General features: G+C 40.6%; 1 protein-coding gene across 3 annotated transcripts in view; it reads right to left on the bottom strand.

Moving 5' to 3' along the window:
• Nucleotides 1-1,903: 1,903 nt before the first annotated feature.
• Nucleotides 1,904-20,360, bottom strand: part of FHIP2A (FHF complex subunit HOOK interacting protein 2A) — a 38,270-nt gene continuing 19,813 nt past the window's right edge. For all 3 annotated transcript variants that reach the window (XM_023240971.2, XM_045040720.1, XM_045040721.1), the window contains 12 exons: nt 19,401-19,700; nt 18,991-19,187; nt 17,617-17,731; nt 16,989-17,065; nt 16,710-16,902; nt 16,082-16,251; nt 15,559-15,702; nt 14,599-14,689; nt 11,189-11,332; nt 6,078-6,218; nt 5,339-5,442; nt 1,904-5,241 (listed from right to left, as the gene is read on the bottom strand). In XM_023240971.2, the coding sequence (XP_023096739.2) occupies nt 5,136-5,241; nt 5,339-5,442; nt 6,078-6,218; nt 11,189-11,332; nt 14,599-14,689; nt 15,559-15,702; nt 16,082-16,251; nt 16,710-16,902; nt 16,989-17,065; nt 17,617-17,731; nt 18,991-19,187; nt 19,401-19,700 (1,782 nt within the window). In that variant the 3' untranslated portion in view covers nt 1,904-5,135. The remainder of the gene's footprint in view (nt 5,242-5,338; nt 5,443-6,077; nt 6,219-11,188; nt 11,333-14,598; nt 14,690-15,558; nt 15,703-16,081; nt 16,252-16,709; nt 16,903-16,988; nt 17,066-17,616; nt 17,732-18,990; nt 19,188-19,400; nt 19,701-20,360) is intronic.

Below are 20,360 nucleotides of genomic sequence, written 5' to 3'. Positions count from 1 at the left end.
AGCACATCTCTAGGTCCAAGTAAGAATATAATTCGGTCAAGACTTGAGTTTTAGATTTTCCCTTTAGATGATCTGCAACACTACAGTCGACCCTTGAACAACACAGGCTTGAACAGCACAATGTTCACTTACATGCGGATTTTTTTTTTTTGATATAGTGCAGTACTGAAAACGTACTCTCTCTTCTTTATGATTTTCTCAGTAATTTTCTTTTCTCTAGCCTACTTGATTGTGACAAGACAGTATATCACACACATAACATACCAAATACATGTTGTTGACAATTTTCGTTATTGGTAAGGCCTTTCAGTCCACAGTAGGCTATTAGTAGTTAAGTTTTGGGGGGGAGTCAAACATTATATACAAAGTTTTGACTGTGTGTTGGGCGGGGGCGGGGGTGGTGGTGGAGATCAGCATCCCTAACACTCTGGTGTCGTTCAAGAGTTAACACTACGTCCTTCTCCCCGTGCTCTCACAAGAGTTGGGTACTATTTCTCTGACGGCCTTCACCCATGGGTGTTGGAATTTATCTGTTGAAGCACAACGAGCCCTCATCTGAGACTGTGACTTCCTAAGGGCAGAAATTGCTTCTTGTTTTCCTGACACCTTACAACCTGGCTCATGACACGCTCTCAACAAATATGTGTCGAATAAACCAAATTATCGTTTTGGTCTTGATGACATCACATCTCTGATACCTGTTTAGAAATGCTGTTATAAAAAACCCCCAGCGCACACAACAGTCAAACCGTACGAGGAGTGTAGGTAAAACAGACTTAGGTGAGTGTCCCTGATATGGATAGTGGGGTATAGATCAAGTAAAATCAAAAGCCAGCTTCCTAAGAGCGAGGGCCATGAGAAACCACGTCCCCGCAACTAAAAGTTCTTCCATTTCTTCCATCCATGGCTCCTTCGGCATCAAACTTTCATGCATTGGCTGCTTCTACCTGCTCATTTTTTTCCTGATAAAGAGTTTGAGTCACTCCTATAAAATTTCAACTTAAACAATTTTACATGACTTCTTTAAAGTCCCTTGAGATTAGTTTTCCAGATGAAACACTGCAAATTTCCTAATGAATGGCAGTCTGAACCAGGTTTTTGGTCTAGGGATTGGATTGTGCATTCCTCCAATGCAGTTTTCCTTTAAAGCAGCTCAAAGCAAGGAGGGTAGTTTCAAGTCTTCGATGCCTAAACTTACCTCACTACATCCTCTCAACCTGCTATCCTCTCTGTGTCCTTCTAAAACTGTTTTCAGTAGTATTGGCTACAAAGAATCCTGGGTAGGTGGGATTAATAATCCCATTTTTCTCTCGCTGGCTGTGCCGTGTAGTACGTTTCTTTCAGTTTCCAACTACAGCCAATTTGGCAAAAATTCAAACGGATGGAATAAGCCTAGAGTCTAATGGTCTCAGATGTCAGGGAAAAAGTTTTTATATGTGTTACAAATATATTAAGAAAGATTACTTATAATGAATTGTTTCTCTAAGACTTGTATAAACATCCCTTCCTTTGCAGACATGATTATTAAGGAGCTGGGTGGAGGATATACACTTGGGGGGGATTTTTCAAGCTATACATTCCCCCTCCTCAAACATTCTGATTCTATCCCTTCTTGTTCTCTCCTAGGAATCAATGCTATAGTGACCCATTAACTGGTGTGTGTGTGTGTGTGTGTGTGTGTGTGTGTGCGCGCGCGTGCGCACGCGCGCGCACCTAAGAGAGCTCTACGCCCAGTGTGGGGCTTAAACTCATCACCTTGAGATCGAGAGTCACATCCTCCACTGATTTAGCCAGCCAGGCGCCCCAAGATGTGTCATATCCTTTTGTGTGTTACGAGCGATTGTTTCAGACTTATCAGTGAATAAAATGTTTTCAATTAGAATTCTATAAAAATATAAGACACTTTGCTTAAATTACATTATTTATTTTTAGATTATCCCTCTTAGTCCTGCATGCATCATCAGCACAAAAAGTTGAACTTGATCACAACCTCCTTTTGAAGAGATAGTAGGTACACGATCACCATCTGAAGACTTTTTCTTCACAGGTGGCCCAAGAATTCCAGGCCATGGTAACACTGTCAGTAACCTACACAATGTTTGATAGAAAAATTTACCAAATATCCTTTGTTTAATGTAAACAAGGCAGGAGGCCAAACAGAGCATTACAGTAACACTATTTTTACAGGGCCCAGAAATATGATTATCTATCATGTTTTAACACATCGAGTGTCTCAATGACATGCATATTTTGATTAATTGTAAAACCCAAAATATAACTACCATACAACTTGTTTTTTCACTTCACTGCAACTTGTCAATGCCTGTGAACTTCACAATTAAATGGTAGTTATATAGTAACGCAATAATTTATGGAAATATGTCACCCTGAATTACAAAGTAATTCCATAATTTGTGCCCTGTAAAATGAAGTGTAACAATCTTTACACTAGCAACAGTGTAAGCAAGCTAAGGATTTTGGTCCTTTTATATATATATATATATATATATACATATATATATATATACACACACACATATATATATATGTACACATGTACACACACATAATGTACAATTAAACCAAAGAGCTATGAACCCTCTCATAGCTTCCATATTGCACAGACAGATACATTATGAAAACGTTACAGAGTTATAATGGGAGTACTACGTGATAACTGCCTAAGGACAAATCTGAGTTCTATCAAGTGAAGAACGTGGCTCATTACTAAAAATGAAATCAAAGACTCTCCTGTTAGAAGGTTAAAAGAAAACGTGCACACCCATTTCTATTGATATGAAGCAAGGCTAATGTTCGGCTTGGAACCTGCTACGGCGATCGGCTGTGAAGGTGGTACTTTCCACCCAGCACAGTGCATTTGAGTCACTGGTTTGCAAGCACTGAGTAACAGAGATATTTGGCTTCCACAAGACAGTACGAAAAAGACTAGGAACGTAGCACATTGTTTCACTGACAAATCCAGCTCCCTGGGAGAACTGGCTGGCTCGAGGTCTGTCTGAACTAAATACCAAGAAGAAAGAAGGAAAAGAAACTTAGGAGAGAGACAACTTACACCTTAAGCTTTAGCTGACTACAGATCAAAATCATTACAATAACTTAGGAAAACAATTATGTTTTAAGAAGCAACACACACACACGAGTTAAAGCTTTTCTGAGCTTGGTGTCATATATTCGCTATAAGGTCCCATTGTGAAATCAAGAATGAAGTAGTATTTGGCTTTAGAGGTAATAGCATCGCTATTACATCCACTGAACACTATGAAAACATCAAGAAATATCTAGTATCTCTTCATGCCTTATTTTCAATAAACCTACATCAAAGTAGACTACAACTATGTCTAAAAACAGAGATGCTGCAGTGTTCCTTCGCGGGGGCTGATCAATAAACACAGGGAACTGAACAACGCTTTCCCATCATTAAAAAATCATTTGAAGAAAATCATGCACAAAGTGACTATCTCCTACTTTTGCTTTTCCTTGTTTTGCTTAATAAATGTGCTTAGACTGAGCTAACAAAGATCTGCATTAAATTAGAAATGTCGTCGTCTCGGTTTAACAGGGGTAAGCATTCTAGAGCCAAGAATATTCGTAATCTTGTGATATTCTGCTCTTAATAAATAGCCAAAACTAACTAGAAAATAAATCAGAAACACAAATACAACAAAATTAGCAGGAGGGGTAAAACATGCTTGGCTGCACATGCCACGTGATGTTGTGTATGCAAACGTGCTCCATAAAACAACTTGTTACAAGGAGCAGGGACGGCTCCTCCCAGGCTGGGAAGCCTGACAGGTCACTCCCTCAAAGTATCAGTAAATAGAAAGATAAAGAGCAAAGTGCTGCTGCTTAACATTTCAGGAAGAGGAGGAGGAGAGCAAGAAGAGGAAATTAAAAGCCGTATTGGAGTGATAAGCATCACTTAAAAGAACAGAAAGCGGATTAGCAAACACCATTTTGTAAATCAAGTATAAGCATGCTGTGCACAGCGCAGCCTTACTGAACTGGTCCTTCATATATACCCAATTTACCCAAATTCTTTAACATGTAAACAGGACACGCTGGTTTTCTTTTGAAATCTCTTTAGAATCATTTAAAGCGAAAGACGGAACAAAATGAAAAAATAAATGTAAACACTGAGGAGGCCACTGGCATTTTGATTGCTGCCTAAGAGTTATCAGTCAGTTCCCACCTATGTAGTTCAATAAGAAATCAAATTACAAAGCAATTTTATAAAGCAACTTTCAGAGAGGGATAGACAGAAGGAAAAAAAAAAAGTTCTCAACCCCATGTATGTTAATTAGCCTAAAAAATACTATTTTAGCAAACATTACCAATGGTGAGCACAAATTTGACATTGTTGCAAAAATGACACGGTTTGAATACACTGGGACCCATACGTGAAAATCAATCGCTAACATGGCTATGTGCACAAAAGAGTAAAAGAACGTGTCTTTAAAAAATATATATGTATTATATTAATCAAGAATTTCTTCATCATATTAAATTGTTATTCTTAGAAAAGCTGAGGAAAGTTAATGGTGCTCTACACATTTTTATCTCCTAATATTAACTCAACTCACTCGATGGTTCCTGAATTGTATTTTTTCTCATCTACAGTTTTTTTATTTTTCATATTTTGTTTGATAAGAATTCTGACCTTAAAAAGTTATAAAATCAGTTTTGTTTTGTTTTGTTTTGTTGCTACTTATTAATCCAAAAGAATAGAAGCATTTGAGTCCCAGAGTCAAAATGCCTTGCTACCTAAAAGGATATTAAAATAACAGAAATATCTTCAAAGTCGTGACATCAGAAATTTTGCAGCTTTTCACACAGGCATTAGAGATGCTTATTTCCTGAAGTTCCTTTGATTGTATCCTGGATTCAAGGATGTGCCATCTTATATAGAGAACCATCACGGTAACGCCAATGAAAACGACATTATACAACATTTTACTAAGAATGTCCACTCCATGTGTTCTTAAAGGTTCTGTCCAACTTATAGCAGTGCTTCATTTAAAAAGGCTTTTTTATCCTCTCGGCTGGGTGCAGCTGAGTCTTTTTTTGATGAAACGTGTACTGCAGTTCTGCTCCCTCTGTTCTTTGGAGGATGCTATTTACGGGGTGGAGGAAGCGTGGTATTTCACAAATGCGATGGCCGCCAGCTCCTTACAGAACTCCTCTAGCACGATCACACCCTCCAGCAATGTGATGTGGTCAATACTGGGGAAAGGAAAGCAAGCAAGCAATCAAATCGTATCGGCAGATGATGAAGTTTTGGTGAAATTTTTAGATAAAAACATGTAAAACACTGGCTTACATAGGGCCTTCAGGTTCCAAACCAAGCAATCGCTTTCTGACTAACAGAAGCTTGGGAGTAAAGTCTTGAATGCGCTGGATTCTAACCATGAGGTCTCCAACAACCTGCATCAGAGACAAAATGAACTGGGTTCTTGAGGTCAACTACTTAGGGTTTTTCAGGATTAAAAAACTGCCTATTACTCGATTTCCTATTACTAAATAAAAAACGTCACCTCTCACTATTCACATAACCGTCTTTGGCAAAGGAGTCCTATCTGTTCCCTAAAATATAAAAGTTACATATGGGGCCCCTGGGTGGCTCAGTCGGTTGAGCATCCGACTCTGGATTTTGGCTCAGGTCATGATCTCTCAGTTCGTGAGACTGAGCCCTACGTCGTCGGGCTCTGCACTGAGAGCACAGAGTCCGCTAGGGATTCTCCCGTTCTCTCTCTCTCTGCCCCTCCCTGGCTCATGCTCTCTCTCTCTCAAAATAAACAAACTTTAAAAAAAAAAAAATTAAAAATTTTAAAAAAGTTACATGTATTATTGAAAAGAATAAACTGTCTTTTTTCCTCCACACACCATCGTACAACAATGACTTCTAGACGGCAGATGTAAAATCTTTTCCATCACGTGACACTAATGACATACAATGATAAGTAATGTTAATGGACATGTTGACCACGTCTATTAATCATCCACATGTTAAGTGGACAGGTTTGCCAATCCTAGAGAATATAACAAAACTAAGAACTCACCCTGACGATTACGGAGAAGAGGGATCTACAGCCAGAAGCAAGGTTTACATAAGGATCCAAAAGGTACTCGTGTATGTGTGGATGTGGGAAGAGAGAAAGTCTAGATAACACGGAAGTGACTTGTAAATTTACATCATATGGCTGTGGAGAGGTAAAAAAAAACAAAGACATTTGACATTGTTTATACATGTGTATATACCTGAGCACGATTCACGATTTCAATTGGTCTTTTCAAGAAAGGAAAATATCCCATCTTATTCCTCCCTCCAATGAAAACAGTCATTAAGATCTTTTAAAATACGGTAGGCTCATTTTAGAAGTGATACTCTTCATCTTTTAGATTGCTCAACTACCACCAATGATCAAGAGCCTGTACACAAAAAAATAAAGCCATATGCATCACCAGCCCAGAACCTTCTGGGCAGAAGGGAAGTATTTGGGGACAGAAATGACCACCAGAAGCCTCACAGCGAACAAGAAGGTTCAAAACAGTGATTACAGACAAGGATCATCTCCTTTATCACAAGAGCATTAACTCTCCCCAAATAATTATACATCTGTGTACAGTTCCTCATCCATTTTTTATATGTAGTATCACAATTTTACTTGAATTCGATTTTTTAAAATTTTTAAATTCATTTTTTTTTTCAATGTTTATTTGTTTTTGGGACAGAGAGAGACAGAGCATGAACGGGGGAGGGGCAGAGAGAGAGGGAGACACAGAATCGGAAACAGGCTCCAGGCTCTGAGCCATCAGCCCAGAGCCCGACGCGGGGCTCGAACTCACGGACCGCGAGATCGTGACCTGGCTGAAGTCGGACGCTTAACCGACTGCGCCACCCAGACGCCCCTGATTTTTCAAAATTTTTAATCTGTTTCCTCCTCATAGAAAATGGCTTGGAGGTGCTTTACAAAGTGCATCAAAATCAAAGAAAAGGGCACACTGTACAAAAACGGTTGCTGTTACCGTCTCTAGAACTTTCAACAGAAGTCTTGCTCCTTCCAGTTTCCTTCTAGGCAGCCAAAGGAAACTGAGTGGCTGAGACAAAACTGGCTTCCGTGGGAGGGCTGGGGGCGAGCGAGGGACACACGCCAAGCCCGGGGAAAGGAAAAGGGATTCAGGACGAGTGAATGTTAACCATGGACTCTGCCTGTTTCGCTCCCATTCACTGAGCGGACGCTAAGCGCCTGACACAGTGAACACCAACTAAGAAGGGAACATCTGGGGCGCCTGGGTGGCGCAGTCGGTTAAGCGTCCGACTTCAGCCAGGTCACGATCTCGCGGTCCGTGAGTTCGAGCCCCGCGTCGGGCTCTGGGCTGATGGCTCGGAGCCTGGAGCCTGTTTCCGATTCTGTGTCTCCCTCTCTCTCTGCCCCTCCCCCATTCATGCTCTGTCTCTCTCTGTCCCAAAAAATAAGTAAACGTTGAAAAAAAAAATTAAAAAAAAAAAGAAGGGAACATCTGCCATTCGGAGGACAACAAGTGTGAGGGCATAGTGCCAGAAGACAGCAAAGGTGCCTTCACGTGAAAAAAGACCTCAAGTCCTGTGTTGTGAGTCCAACCGCACCATTTTTGTTTTTAAACACGAGATCCACGAACACGGATTTTCTGAAAGGGCAGAAAACTATCCCTAAGTCTCTCTTATTCACAATTGGGCCTCAAGCAAGATAAATGAAGGGAGATACAATTCCTACGGAAGGGGAGTTTGGAAAGCATATTCTCCGACTTGATAATATCTGCAACAGAACAGCCTCCAGGACTCAATTCTTAAGGAACAATGAACTCCCATTAAATTGTGTTTGAGGCACAAAGGAAACATTTTTGCAAATCCTTAGAAGAATGCATTTGTAAAGCATGTGAACAAAACCCCTTAAAATACAACTTAAGTACAGTTTGGGATGTGACTTGTTTCAGGTAGTTCAGGCTTTTAGGTCACAAATTCTTCCATTTATAGGAGCTTAAATAAATAAGTCAAAATTTGGCTTTCGGCAAGGACAGAAATTGCCACTTAAACTTTGTATTTTCGTCATAAGGTGTTACTTTGGTTTTTAGCTTTGTCTGAACAAGAACCTATGTCCTACGTTGTTTAAGACGTTTAAGGCTGACTGAGATTATATTTTAACGTGAAAATGAAAACAAATCTCAGCTACATAGAAACTTACCTCTGAAATGGTCTCTACTTCACAATGGTAATAACTTTAAAACAAGTTGGTCTTTTTTCTTTAATACAAATATCCCTTTTTTGGGTTAGTAGAAGTGTTTATACCTATTTTGGACCTCTTTTCTACTTTGTACAGCATTCACCTGAAATGAAAGCTGGCCAGATTTTTCTGACAGGTCAAATGGGCTTGGTGCATCTTTGCGCTCATGTTACATACAAAGCTGGAATTTTAGGACAATACACTTTGGACTTAAAAGCATACTGATGACAAAAAAAGAAAAAAGAAAGAAAGGCGGCATACTGAGGTTACCAGCAAACTCAGTCTCAACCCTTCTACTAAAAGGATACACTGGGGCGCCTAGGTGGGTCAGTCGGTTAAGCATCCAATTCCTGATATTGGCTGAGGTCGGGAGATCAAGCCCCAAGTCGGGCCGTACGTGGGGCTCTGCGTGGAGTGTGGAGTCTGCTTGGGATTCTCTCTCTCCCTCTCTCTCTCTGCCCCACCTCTGCTCACACTCTCTCCTTCAAAATAAATAACTAAACTTTTAAAAATTAAAATTAAATAATTTTAAATTAAATAAAATTAAAAAAATAAAAGGCTAAATTTACCGACAACCAAAATAATACTGTTTAGTCAAGTTTAAAGTTTTCTTATTTAAATTTTTACTTCTCTTTATTTTTAAAGTTTACTTATTTATTTTGAGAGGGCGAGCATGAAGGAGCGGGCATGAGTGGGGCAGTGGCACAGAGAGAGGGAGAGAGAGTTGCAAGCAGGTTCTGCCCTGAGCCTGAGCTTGGGTCCAGTCTTTAGAACCGTGAGATCATGATCTGAGCTGAAATCAAGAGTTGGACACTCAGCCGACTGAGCCACCCAGGCAGCCTCTATCTCAATAATTTAATAGCCTCTGAAACTTCTAAAAACTCGTGTATTTAACAAGGCTTTGTATTTTTTAAAGTATTAAATTGTTTTTTTCATTCAGTTTTTACAAGCAAATCTAAGTAGGAGGTGATGGCAAATAACACCAGCTTCGCCTTAGAAGAAGGAAGTGTGACACGTGGCTCAGTTACCCAAGACGAAACCCTTCCCTGTCAGGGCAGAGAGAAGCTGAGCCTCCCTACATTCGGGTGTTCTTTACGTTCCGCTCATGGACCTCGGCATTTTGCTATCTTTATAAAATCATCACAAACGATACTAAATGTGTTACAGAGTACTTTTTAAAAATTAACATTGTGACAACACAATAGTACCAACAATACTTGAGTGTAATTGAACATGCAGAAACTAGCTACTTTACGAATTAGCTGCAGTCAATGTTTAATCCCAGACTGGTGAGCCCCGCCCTAGCAGAGATGTACACTAAGAAAATTACAAGCAAACATCACCCTCAGCGAAAACACATTCAAAAAAGAAAGAAAATGAAACGAAACCAAGCAAGCTTTGCACGCCGGGGCTCATGATTATCTCTGAGATCTGACTGCATCAGGTTCTTACCAAAAAAAGGCTTGGAAAACCCACGCGTTTAAAGACAAAAGGCTTGAGGCTGTGCCCCGCAGCGTACGACCTTAAGTCACACGAACTGAAACTAGGGATTCCTCCCTGACAAAATTCGAGCAGAAGTCTGTCCTGCCTATCATTCAGGGTTCCGGAAGAATGGTGGAGACAGGGTGGATGAACCGGTTCTGCACCGTGATGTGCGACCCGCTGAAATAAGAAAAACTCTGCAGCATTTCAGGATATTTTGTCTCCGAATACCCTTTTATATCGGCACTCTGCAAACTAAAGGGAAAAATACCCAAGATCCAGAGAAAGCCTAGCAAACCAGCTCAAACACCACAACGAACTGATAAACCCGGCTTGCTACCCAGGAGGCTTACGCAGCCATCATGCAAACAGCACACCCACCAGATCTGGACTGAACAACCGACCCACCAAACCCGAGAAATACAGCACTTGCTATTAAGAGGTTAAAAGAAAAAAGGACTTACTCTATCTCTTAACTGATTACTACCAGAAACAGTCCTGTCTGAAGTGGAACCCAGTGAAATACTTCTTAAATTATAATTTCTTTATTTGGCTTTCTGGTTATTGAGGACAGCCTGCCTATGGAGTAAATTTCTTTTATTAACTCCCTCTGCTCACATAAATATTTAACTAAAATGCTGAAAAAGAACAACTACTTTAATATACAATTTTAAATTAGTTCCAAATTGGTGAAGTCAATTTCTGTGTTAAGGCAAGTACCATGCCAGGTGGTTTTATTTCAAGCGTACATCCCAGAGTGTAAGGCATTTCAAAGCTGCATCCTCACTTTGTTCATTTTTCAAGGAGGGAGGGACAGAGGGAGGGAGGGAGGGAGGGAGGGAGGGAGGGGTTCCGTAATCCCAAATTCATTTCTCCTGGCCGTCAGCGAGACAGAGCAACAGACCAGAGGATGCTAGTTTTTTATCTACCTTGGAATAAGTAAATTTACCTTTTTTATTTCACCTCCCCCTTCTGAAAATGAGTCTTATTCCTAAGTCCTTTGTCTGAAGCAGATTCATCTAATATTGTTCCGTAATTTTAATGAGACCAGAGTGCTGGAGATTCAATTTGAAATGACATTTAAGGTCTTCTGAATTGAAGGTTGACTCAATCTGTATCTGTACTAACTATACTAAAAGGCTTTCTAAGTTCATCGTAAAAGGAAAGCACTCTAATCACCTCCAAAATGTGTTAAGGATATTAAGACAACAGCGTATAATGAGAAGGGAAATATAGAATTTGACAACAGCCGTCAGGCCAAATGAAGGCTTTGAACATAACAAATGCATCAGAAACGCACTGGTTGTTGCCAGCTGAGCTTCACGAAAACAGAACTACTTTATTAAAGATCTAAACTAAGACTAGAGATGAATCCATGGTGAATAGTAACAAAACAATATGACAATTAATATTTTAAAGCTTATTACCTGATCGAGAATTCTTCCCATTCTGTCAAATAAAACTTTCAAAAAATGACCTTCAAAGAACGTAGCTTCTAAATTGCACTTTTCCAATGCTTTTGGAGACCCAGGCCACTCCCATCTTAAGCAGATAGCACAGTAGTCCCGGAACTAGGGAAAAGCATTTGCATCATTAAAGAACAAACCGAAACAAATGGGAGATTAAACAGAAAGTATTTCCTCACAGAGGCATGTAAATATCCACCTGCGTGCCCAGCGTTCCCTGTGAGGCGCCCATGGGAGAGGGAGGGAGAGATGACTTGGGTAACAACACCGTCACTAGAAGCACAGGTAAGACTATAACACCTGTACCAACATATGCTGATGAATAAATAGCATGTGTTTTCCTTTAGAGGAATGTAACTCTTTACTTATTTTTAATCACAGATTTAGAGAATATTTAAAAAGCAAAGTAAATCCTAGCCACATTTTCAAATTGATTTGGAAACGTTGCACGCAAACGGATGAACAGATGTACGTTATCGGAGAAGGCAGGCTTGGCTTTCCCATGGCGCACCTACAGGGGGCGCGCTGTCACAGGACACATCAGTGCTGCGTGGAGCGTGCTCCGCAAATGGTTTGCTACCCTCGCAGTGAAAAGGAGCTGAAAACCCAGAGTAAGCATTTAGACACCTTTATTGGGGGCGCCTGGGTGGCTCAGTCGGTTATGCATCTGACTTCAGCTAAGGTCATTATCTCCCAGCTCGTGGGTTAGAGCCCGGCGTCGGGCGGACAGCTCGGAGCCTGGAACCTGCTTCTGATTCTGTGTCTCCCTCTCTCTCTGCCCCTCCCCCCCCCTCACGTTCTGTGTCTGTCTCTCTCTCAAAAATAAATAAACATTAAGAAAAATTAAAAACAAAACAAAAACCTTTATTGCATTTAACTGAGTAACTGTTATGTCTGTTGAACATAAAATAATCAGGGCTGGTAGTTTATGTTTTTTCTTTTCACCTTTTTACCAAAGTGTTGGTAAATAGGCTGGAAATAATAAGGAACTGGCCCTTCACTCCTCAGTTTACCACTGGGATAAACAACATGGATTTTCATAAGCATAAGATCTCACATAATAAAAATAAATTTGAAAAGTCTTCCCCAATATACAATTTACTTAAGTTTGAACAAAAGACATTTAGAGCATAGTTTTCTTCCCCATTCTTTCACTTTTCAGATTCTCCTTATTCAATAAAGCGACATTACTTTGACCTCTCTGGTTTGGAAATTACCTGAATTTGAAACAAAACATGTCCTCACCATGAAGCACTAACTTTGATTTTTAAAAGAAAAACATATTTAAAACCACCAAAAAGCCAGCTTCTTCGGTATATTGTGAGTTTTAACTGATTTGGCTTTCAACAGACCATTTTCTATCCTTGACCACTCACCAACATTTAATTAAGCATTTTTCCATTAACATATCTGAAATCCTGACCTAGACAGCAATAGTTTAAAAATTGTTTATCTCTCTTGTCTGTTTTCTAGCACTTCTGAAATAATCCTAATAAGCACATTTGTAGAAAATGGAAATGAAACTTCACAGAAAGAATAAAAGCGGTTTAAACTTCCAGGGGATACTACTGAGATTGGGACCACTATTGTATTGCCTTCACTTTCTCGTTCATGAAAGTGCTATCTTGATGTGAAATATCAGGGTTCAGGAGCAAACAGTCAAGAAGAATTCTTGAGACATCTTTGGCACAAAGAGGTGGTTTTATTTAAAATTTTTTTTTCAACGTTTTTTTATTTATTTTTGGGACAGAGAGAGACAGAGCATGAACGGGGGAGGGGCAGAGAGAGAGGGAGACACAGAATCGGAAACAGGCTCCAGGCTCCGAGCCATCAGCCCAGAGCCTGACGCGGGGCTCGAACTCACGGACCGCGAGATCGTGACCTGGCTGAAGTCAGACGCTCAACCGACTGCGCCACCCAGGCGCCCCGAGGTGGTTTTATTAATGCATGGGGACAGGACCTATGGGCAGAAAGGCTGCACTGGGGTTGTGAGGAGTGACTGATTCTAGACTTTCAAGTTGGGAGGGGGTCAGGGACAGCGTTAAGTCTCTAAGGAATTTGGAAGCAAGGTTTCCAGGACCTTGAGGGGGCTAGCTGTTGTTAGGAAAAGGTCATTTACTACTGTCTAAGAGTAAAAGTTTAGTCACGAGACCCTTCAGATATATATTAGCGGGCCATATGTTTGGAGGATGATTGCTAACATATATTCTTGGGAGGCAGAGATGAAGGAAGTTTCTACAAGGATTTTTATAGAAGACTTACAGGATCCTGGAGGTTGGGATGAGGTTAAACTGAGACTGCCTTTTGCCCCTAGCAAAGGGTCAACACCGAGGCAGCTGGGTTCCTAGAGGAAGGTCACTCTGCCTGTCTCAAGGACTTGCCGATGGGCTAGTAAGGGAGTTTACTTTTTTTTCTGTTATTTCTTTGGCCTTTGTTCTCCACATCACTGGCTACAGAATTACTCTAGTTACTCAAGCAGTAATGTGGACTTGCATTCAGGCTTAAAGTACTGTGAATTAACTATAGGTGCGTGCAAATTAATTATACATAACAGCACACTTCAATCTCAAGGATTTAAATGAAAATTAAATGTGCATTGTTCTGACTTGAGACTTCTCAAAAGCGGGAATTCTGTGAAATGCTAGAGAGGGAAGAAGACTGACAGAAGGCTGTTTAGTTCACTTCTTCACAGATGACCTCTGAGAGAGTCCTTCCAGACAGGCAAAGAAATCCCGCGCAGGGGCAGGGCATGAGGGGGCGGGCACTTGTAAATAAATAACGGTGTGGGTGAGAACAGAGGTGGAGAGGGGGTCAGGGCAGTGCCTGTGGATTGAGAGCAAGGGTGGGTGGTAGATAGAAACATTTAAAAGTTATGTTTTGGATCAGCAGGAAGAGGATTGGGGGGAGATACAATTTGAAGTATAGAAAGAAAGAAAAGAAAAGGAAAGAGGGGTGAGAGACAGAGGGGAAGGGGAAAGTGGGGGGGAGAGAAAGACACAGGAGAAGGGGAAAGTGGGGGGAGGAAGACATAGGGGAAGGGGAAAGTGGGGAGAGAAAGAGAAGGGTGGGGACGGGGGGGTGGAGAGAAAGAGAAGGGTGGGGACAGAGGGGGAGGGAGACACAGGAAAGGGAGAAAGGGGAAAGGCAGAGGGATGCGGGGGAGGGAAGCAAACATAAAGAAAGAAATCTTGGGACAGAGACACAGTGAGTAAAAGGCATAGTAAGGTCACCTGCCGGAAGTAATGTCGCAGAGGGAGTTCAGGTCTTGCAGAGAAAGGGAAACCTCTGGAGAAATGACCGTGGGTAACAGGACAAGGTGTGTATATACACTCTTACTAGATTTCATGTCCAAAAATAACTACCTCACTTACCTGCCTATGAGCATCTCGGAGGTAGGTGTCATATCCAGTGCCCTCGACATGGTAGGATGATTTTGCTTCATCGGGTACCAGACAGAGAAAACTTCCACAAAAAAAGCCACAAGCAGTAACATAAATACTCTGACAATTCAATATCTTTATGTCTTAAACTATCGGGTGATAGCTTCAGGTTAGCCAAACACTGATGCAAATGGAAACCCGAAAAACAAAATGACATAGGCATAAGTACTTAATCTTGAATCGGTTTTACTGATTACGCTTTCATTATCTCAAAGGTTTTATTTAAAAATCACTCATTTCACTTAAAGTAGAAGGAAGCCTAAGACGACAACTTCTTTCTACATTACAGCACAATCAGAGACCGCCGTTACCTGCTCATCTCGGGAAACCGGCTTCGAAGGAATTGAACCGAAGATTTTTATGCACCTAATTTTACATCTTGAGCCACAAGCAATCTCTCTAAAGTCACCTGCCAGAACCAGGCATAGCAGTGACAGCACTGCCAAGGCAGAAAGAGAACATCGCCACAGAAAGCGCACTTAAAAAAAAAGGTAAAAACCACCACAGTATCAAAAAGGTAGAGTCCTAGGCTTAGTGTAGGTCAGTACACGTGTACTAAGTACAATCTGTCAAACCGGAAACTCCCCCTGTTGTTCCAACTGGGAATTACTTACAATTATTGTTATTAAAACAAAGTAGGGTGCTCTGAAGGTTTACTTAACCACTATTGTTTTTGTTTCTATATTCAGACAGCTCTTCTCTTCTGCTATTGACTGTTGCCCCTACGCTGTCACTTGCTACATAAACATGACAAAAAGCTGATATAATCTTCAGATAAAAGAAGGGAAAACTGAATTCACAATATATCACTGGAACAACCTAAGAACAGAGCTATCATAGGTTACAAAACCAAGCAAAAGAGATGTAAGTCACATTTACATGGCAACTCACCTATTTACAATTTTATGGACTTCGGTTTTCCCGTCATTTTTGGGGTGGTCTGGAGTAGCAGGAGGTGAAGAACTAAGCCACTCTTGATTTGAAAGAGTGTTATCTGGTGAAATGTCAGTAAATAATGGGTCTTCTTCGAGATCTCTACGTTTAATTTAAAAAAAAAAAGACGAAATTTTAGTACATTTTCTAAACCAGAAGATTGTCTACCATTCTCTTTTCAAATGTCTTAGAAAACATTACATAACTTTACCAGTAAAACAATTACATTTTATAGGGATGTTAGTATCTTACATGAACATCAAACTCAAGAATGCGTTGATTTTGTTAAGTTTAATGAATACCACTTGTGACTTAAAGGGATGGTGCTATCATGGCATCTAAACTTTATTTTTGAAAATCCTGTAAACGGTAAGAGGTTTTTTTTTTTGTTTTTTTATGAATAAGGGAGAGAAGGAGGAGGAGAGAGAAAATTGCGATTCAATATAAGATGCTGAACTTGCAGAGTTAGATGGGAACTTACACGGCTCCTGCTATCAATCCGTTTTCCACCACATCTTTATCTTCTGGACACACAGGCTTATATTCAGTATAATTTCTTTCTTCCAGGTTTCTTAGGACCAAGTTGTAAAGAATGTGCTCATTGGGTTTTTGTAAGAGATGTTCAAACATTCTTAATGTCATTATGCTTATCTGAAACCAAAAATGATAATAAAGGCTGAGAAATATGTCTAAATACATTATTCTTCTTGCCATCCTGTGAGTCATGCTTTCAATTTTCATTTACTGGTGTATTTTTAAATCATTTTTTGAAGTTTATGTATTTATTTTGAGAGAGAGCGAGAGCACACGAGCCAGGGAAGGGCAGAGGGAGAGAGAGAGACAGAGACAGAGAGACAGAGACAGAGACAGAGAGAGAATATAAAGCAGGCTCTGCACTGTTAGCACAGAGCCTGATGCAGAGCTCGAACTCACAAACCGTGAGATAGTGACCTGAGCCAAAACCAAGATTAACCCACTGAGCCACCCAGGCGCCCCGCATGCTTTCAATTTTTAAAGCCACGTGAAGAGGCTGCACTCAAAGCATCACAAGTACATTAAAGTCATATTTCCAAGAATGGAAGTCCAATTCTAAATCATTACATACATACCTCATCAGATATGTGATCACAATGTTCTATTAACCTATGTCTTAAAGGGTGTCTGCTAATTTCGGCCAGAGTTTCTGGTTCCCTCTGTTCTCCAAGGATAAAAAACACCATTTCTTGAAGCAAAACGTCAGAGGTTACTTGCCGAACAATGCGATGGAGCAGGGCAGTTGATGTCAGAATACCCATCTCAGAACTGGGCATAACAAACAGGTAATTAGTGGGCAAAAATAACATGAACATAGCAATGTTTTCTTTTTTTAATGGAAAAGGGCCACTCACGTTTGCATCAACTGAGGTTCCATAACGCCAATAAAAAATCTTTCATGAACAGCTTTGGCAAGAGCAACAGCAGCAGTCTAGAATATAGGAGGAGCATCATTATCTTCTTTTGTTTTCATGGAAAAGAGAGATTAATCTGTAACATCGACAAGCCAGTCTGCACCCTCCATCTGAATTAATGTGGAAAAACAAACGTGCCTATTGACCATCTTGTTGATGGCGCATAAACCTGGGTTAGATGTTAGCTACTTGGTCCTTTACATTTCGTCTAAATTTCCAAGAACAAGACAGACAGGACAAAAATATTATCCCAATCACATTACAGTATTAACATCTCCCCAAGGAGGTGAAATGGTGGGAGGTCGATGTCACCTTATGAAGCCTTCCATTGTAATACTTAAAGACATATAAGGTCAGAGCTTGAGCTGTGATTTATTCCAGAGTTGCAACACACACACACACACACACACACACACACACACACGCATGTTTTTTTGTTTATTTGTATTTATTTTACTGTGCTATCCTAAGATAATTAAGATATATTTGGGGATAGAAACTGAGGAAATTTGACTTAATAGACATTCACATTTAAAAATTATCAATAAATAACAAAAAAAATTCACACCTTTTGTGCTTCCTTTATGAGTTGATCACAATAATCAAACCAGGAAAGAAATGAAATTAAGGCTCGTTTTCCTGGAAATGCTGAAGCATCTTCTTTATGACTGTATGAGTCCAAGCTGTAGGACATGGGAGAGAAATGCTTAGTCCAAAGTTATCTGAAAGCATTCATCCAGTTCAGTACATATGGAAAGATGAAGGTATGTGAATGAACTTACACAGTAAGATATATTTACACAGGCAACGCCGGATGACTAAAGAAAGCCAAGGGGAAAAGAAAACCTTTTAAATCAAAAGTTGTAAATAATTTCACTCACTGAGTGGAAACAGAGAGACTAACAAGAACGCAGCTGTGGAGGAAAAAAACACACAGACAGCTCCTCATGCTTCTGCCATAAATATGACCAAGTGGCAGGAATGAAGTGTCTGAGGTTCTCAGCCGCTGGGATGGAAGAAAAGGAAGGTAAAGGAAGGTGTGCAAAAAGAAACAAGCAGCCTGCTTCTCTTCCTGCCTTGCAACACAGTAGTAAAGTAAACCCATGGGTCTGCCCTAAGGATGTTGGCAGAATATCAGGGGGAAAAGACAAGTAGGGGGGTCTGGATAGCTCAGTTTGTTAAGCGTCCCAATTCTTGATTTCGGCTTTGGTCATGGCCCCAGGGTCACAGGATGGAGGCCCACGTGGGGGTCAGCTGAGTATGGAGCCTACTTGGGATTCTCTTGCCCTCTCCCTCTGCCCCTACCTTGCTCACACTTGCTCTCTCTCTCTCAAATATTTTAAAAAGTGAAAAAAAAAGACAGGTAAAAACCAAGGAAGAGTTAAAAATACACAGAAAAATTATAACAGGTTATTATACTAAAATATTAGGCTGCTTATAGATGATGGGATTAGGGGCAATTTTCCTCATGCTGCTTTATAAACTTATAAATGTTCTGTGATAATCACATCTAACAATGAGAATCAGGGGGAGCCCCAAAAGATGGGTAAAGGGGGTAAAAAAATAAGGGAGGAGGAGAGAGTCCATATACACAGGCCACCAGACATGAGACTCCCCTAGAGGCTGCAGAAAGTATTTATAAAAGGATGTTCTGTCTTTGGGAGGGAAAAAAAAAATCAGATACCGTTATTGGTTTTAATGTAATTAAGGTCTTAACTGATCAGTATAATGGAAAAATAACTACGCAGCAGCTGTATTGTTCCCATACCAACTCATTCCTGATTGGTAACAAATGGGTCTCCGAACATAATCCCATTTAATGATCACAAGTAACGTCCCTCTTTCCAAAACTAAACGTTTATGTCACTGCAAACAGAAGTGAACTTAAAAGTGTAGGTGGAAGAAGCCACGTCTAGGGGAAAACACAAGTAACGGTGCTCACCCCCAGTTAATTGCCTCCACGGTCTCGATATCTAGCGGATCCACTGACTGAGGTAGGGCCTTGTACAGCGAGGCGAGTCTGTCGGTCAGCAGTTCGCACAAGCAAGTGCTCTGTGTGAGGCACCTGGCGGCCGCAGGCTCCGGCAGACTTACTAACAACATCAAGCCCTCGCAGGCTTTCACAGCTATTCGGCCATCCTGATGGGAAGAACACACACCCCTTCAATTTTTGAATTAGATGTATGTGAAGCAAGTTGCCTGGAAAAAATTCAACTTAAATAGATTTAATGTTTTACACGAAAATAAGGATCTATATATATGTATATATATATTTTTTTTCTATTTCAAATGCATGTAACTGTGATCAGGATATGGGGTGGGGGGTGGGGGGGAAGAGTAAAGGAGACTCACGGGACTTCTAGTAAGATTTAACAGGGAATTCACTAAGTTATAATCCTGGTTGGGACGAATGACGGTGGCCTCCGGCAGTGAGGTGACGGTGAGATTATCCAGGCTCGTGGACAGGTCATCTAGCTGGTGAGGAGGCTCATCATCTAACTCTGCGTGCTCCAGCCCCGTGGCACCAGACAGTTCCTCTGGCTGACACGACTGTCCCGTGTCTGTTGACAAGGAATCCTGACCTTGACCTTTCGATGTGTCTTCTGAAATTACATCTGCTGTTCCTTTGGAAGCCAGTGATTTCAACTTATTCTGAAAGAGAATACATGTTCTGTAAGATTCCTTTCAAAACACTTATAAAACAGAAGTCACATTTTTATTGGTTTTTCTGTAATTAACATTCTATAATTCTATAGAATTACAATTCCATAAACATAAAGTCTAGCCAATGTAGCAACAGATAGAAGAAGTGTTAGAACAAATGAAAATATTCGGACTTCAACAAACTGTGTTTTAAATATTTTATTTTACTTACTTATTTTAGATTTTTTTTAATGTTTATTTATTTATGAGAGAGAGAGACAGAGGGCGAGCTGGGCGGGGGCAGAGAGAAAGGGAGACACAGAATCTGAAGCAGGCTCCAGGCTCCGAGCTGTCAGCACAGAGCCGGACGTGAGGCTCGAACTGTGAGAACTGTCTCAGCTGTGAGATCATGACCTGAGCTGAAGTTGGACGCCCAACTGACTGTACCACCCAAGCACCCCTAAATATTTTTAAATTGCAGAGGCATCTAGAACACTTTTCACACTAACTGCAGAATGTACCATGACCACAGCAATGAACAGTATTAGTGATTACTATTTGACTACTGCTACAAACAACTTATGTTAGTGGGGGGGGGGGAGAAGATTCAGGAGTTTTCAATTGCAATTAAATGTTTCCTCCTCACTGGGTTACTGAAAATACATAGCC

Source organism: Felis catus, chromosome D2, assembly GCF_018350175.1.
Source record: "Felis catus isolate Fca126 chromosome D2, F.catus_Fca126_mat1.0, whole genome shotgun sequence".
NCBI lineage: Eukaryota > Metazoa > Chordata > Mammalia > Carnivora > Felidae > Felis > Felis catus.
The sequence above is the reverse complement of the archived record's forward strand: the minus strand, read 5'-3'. Positions and strand labels throughout refer to the sequence as shown.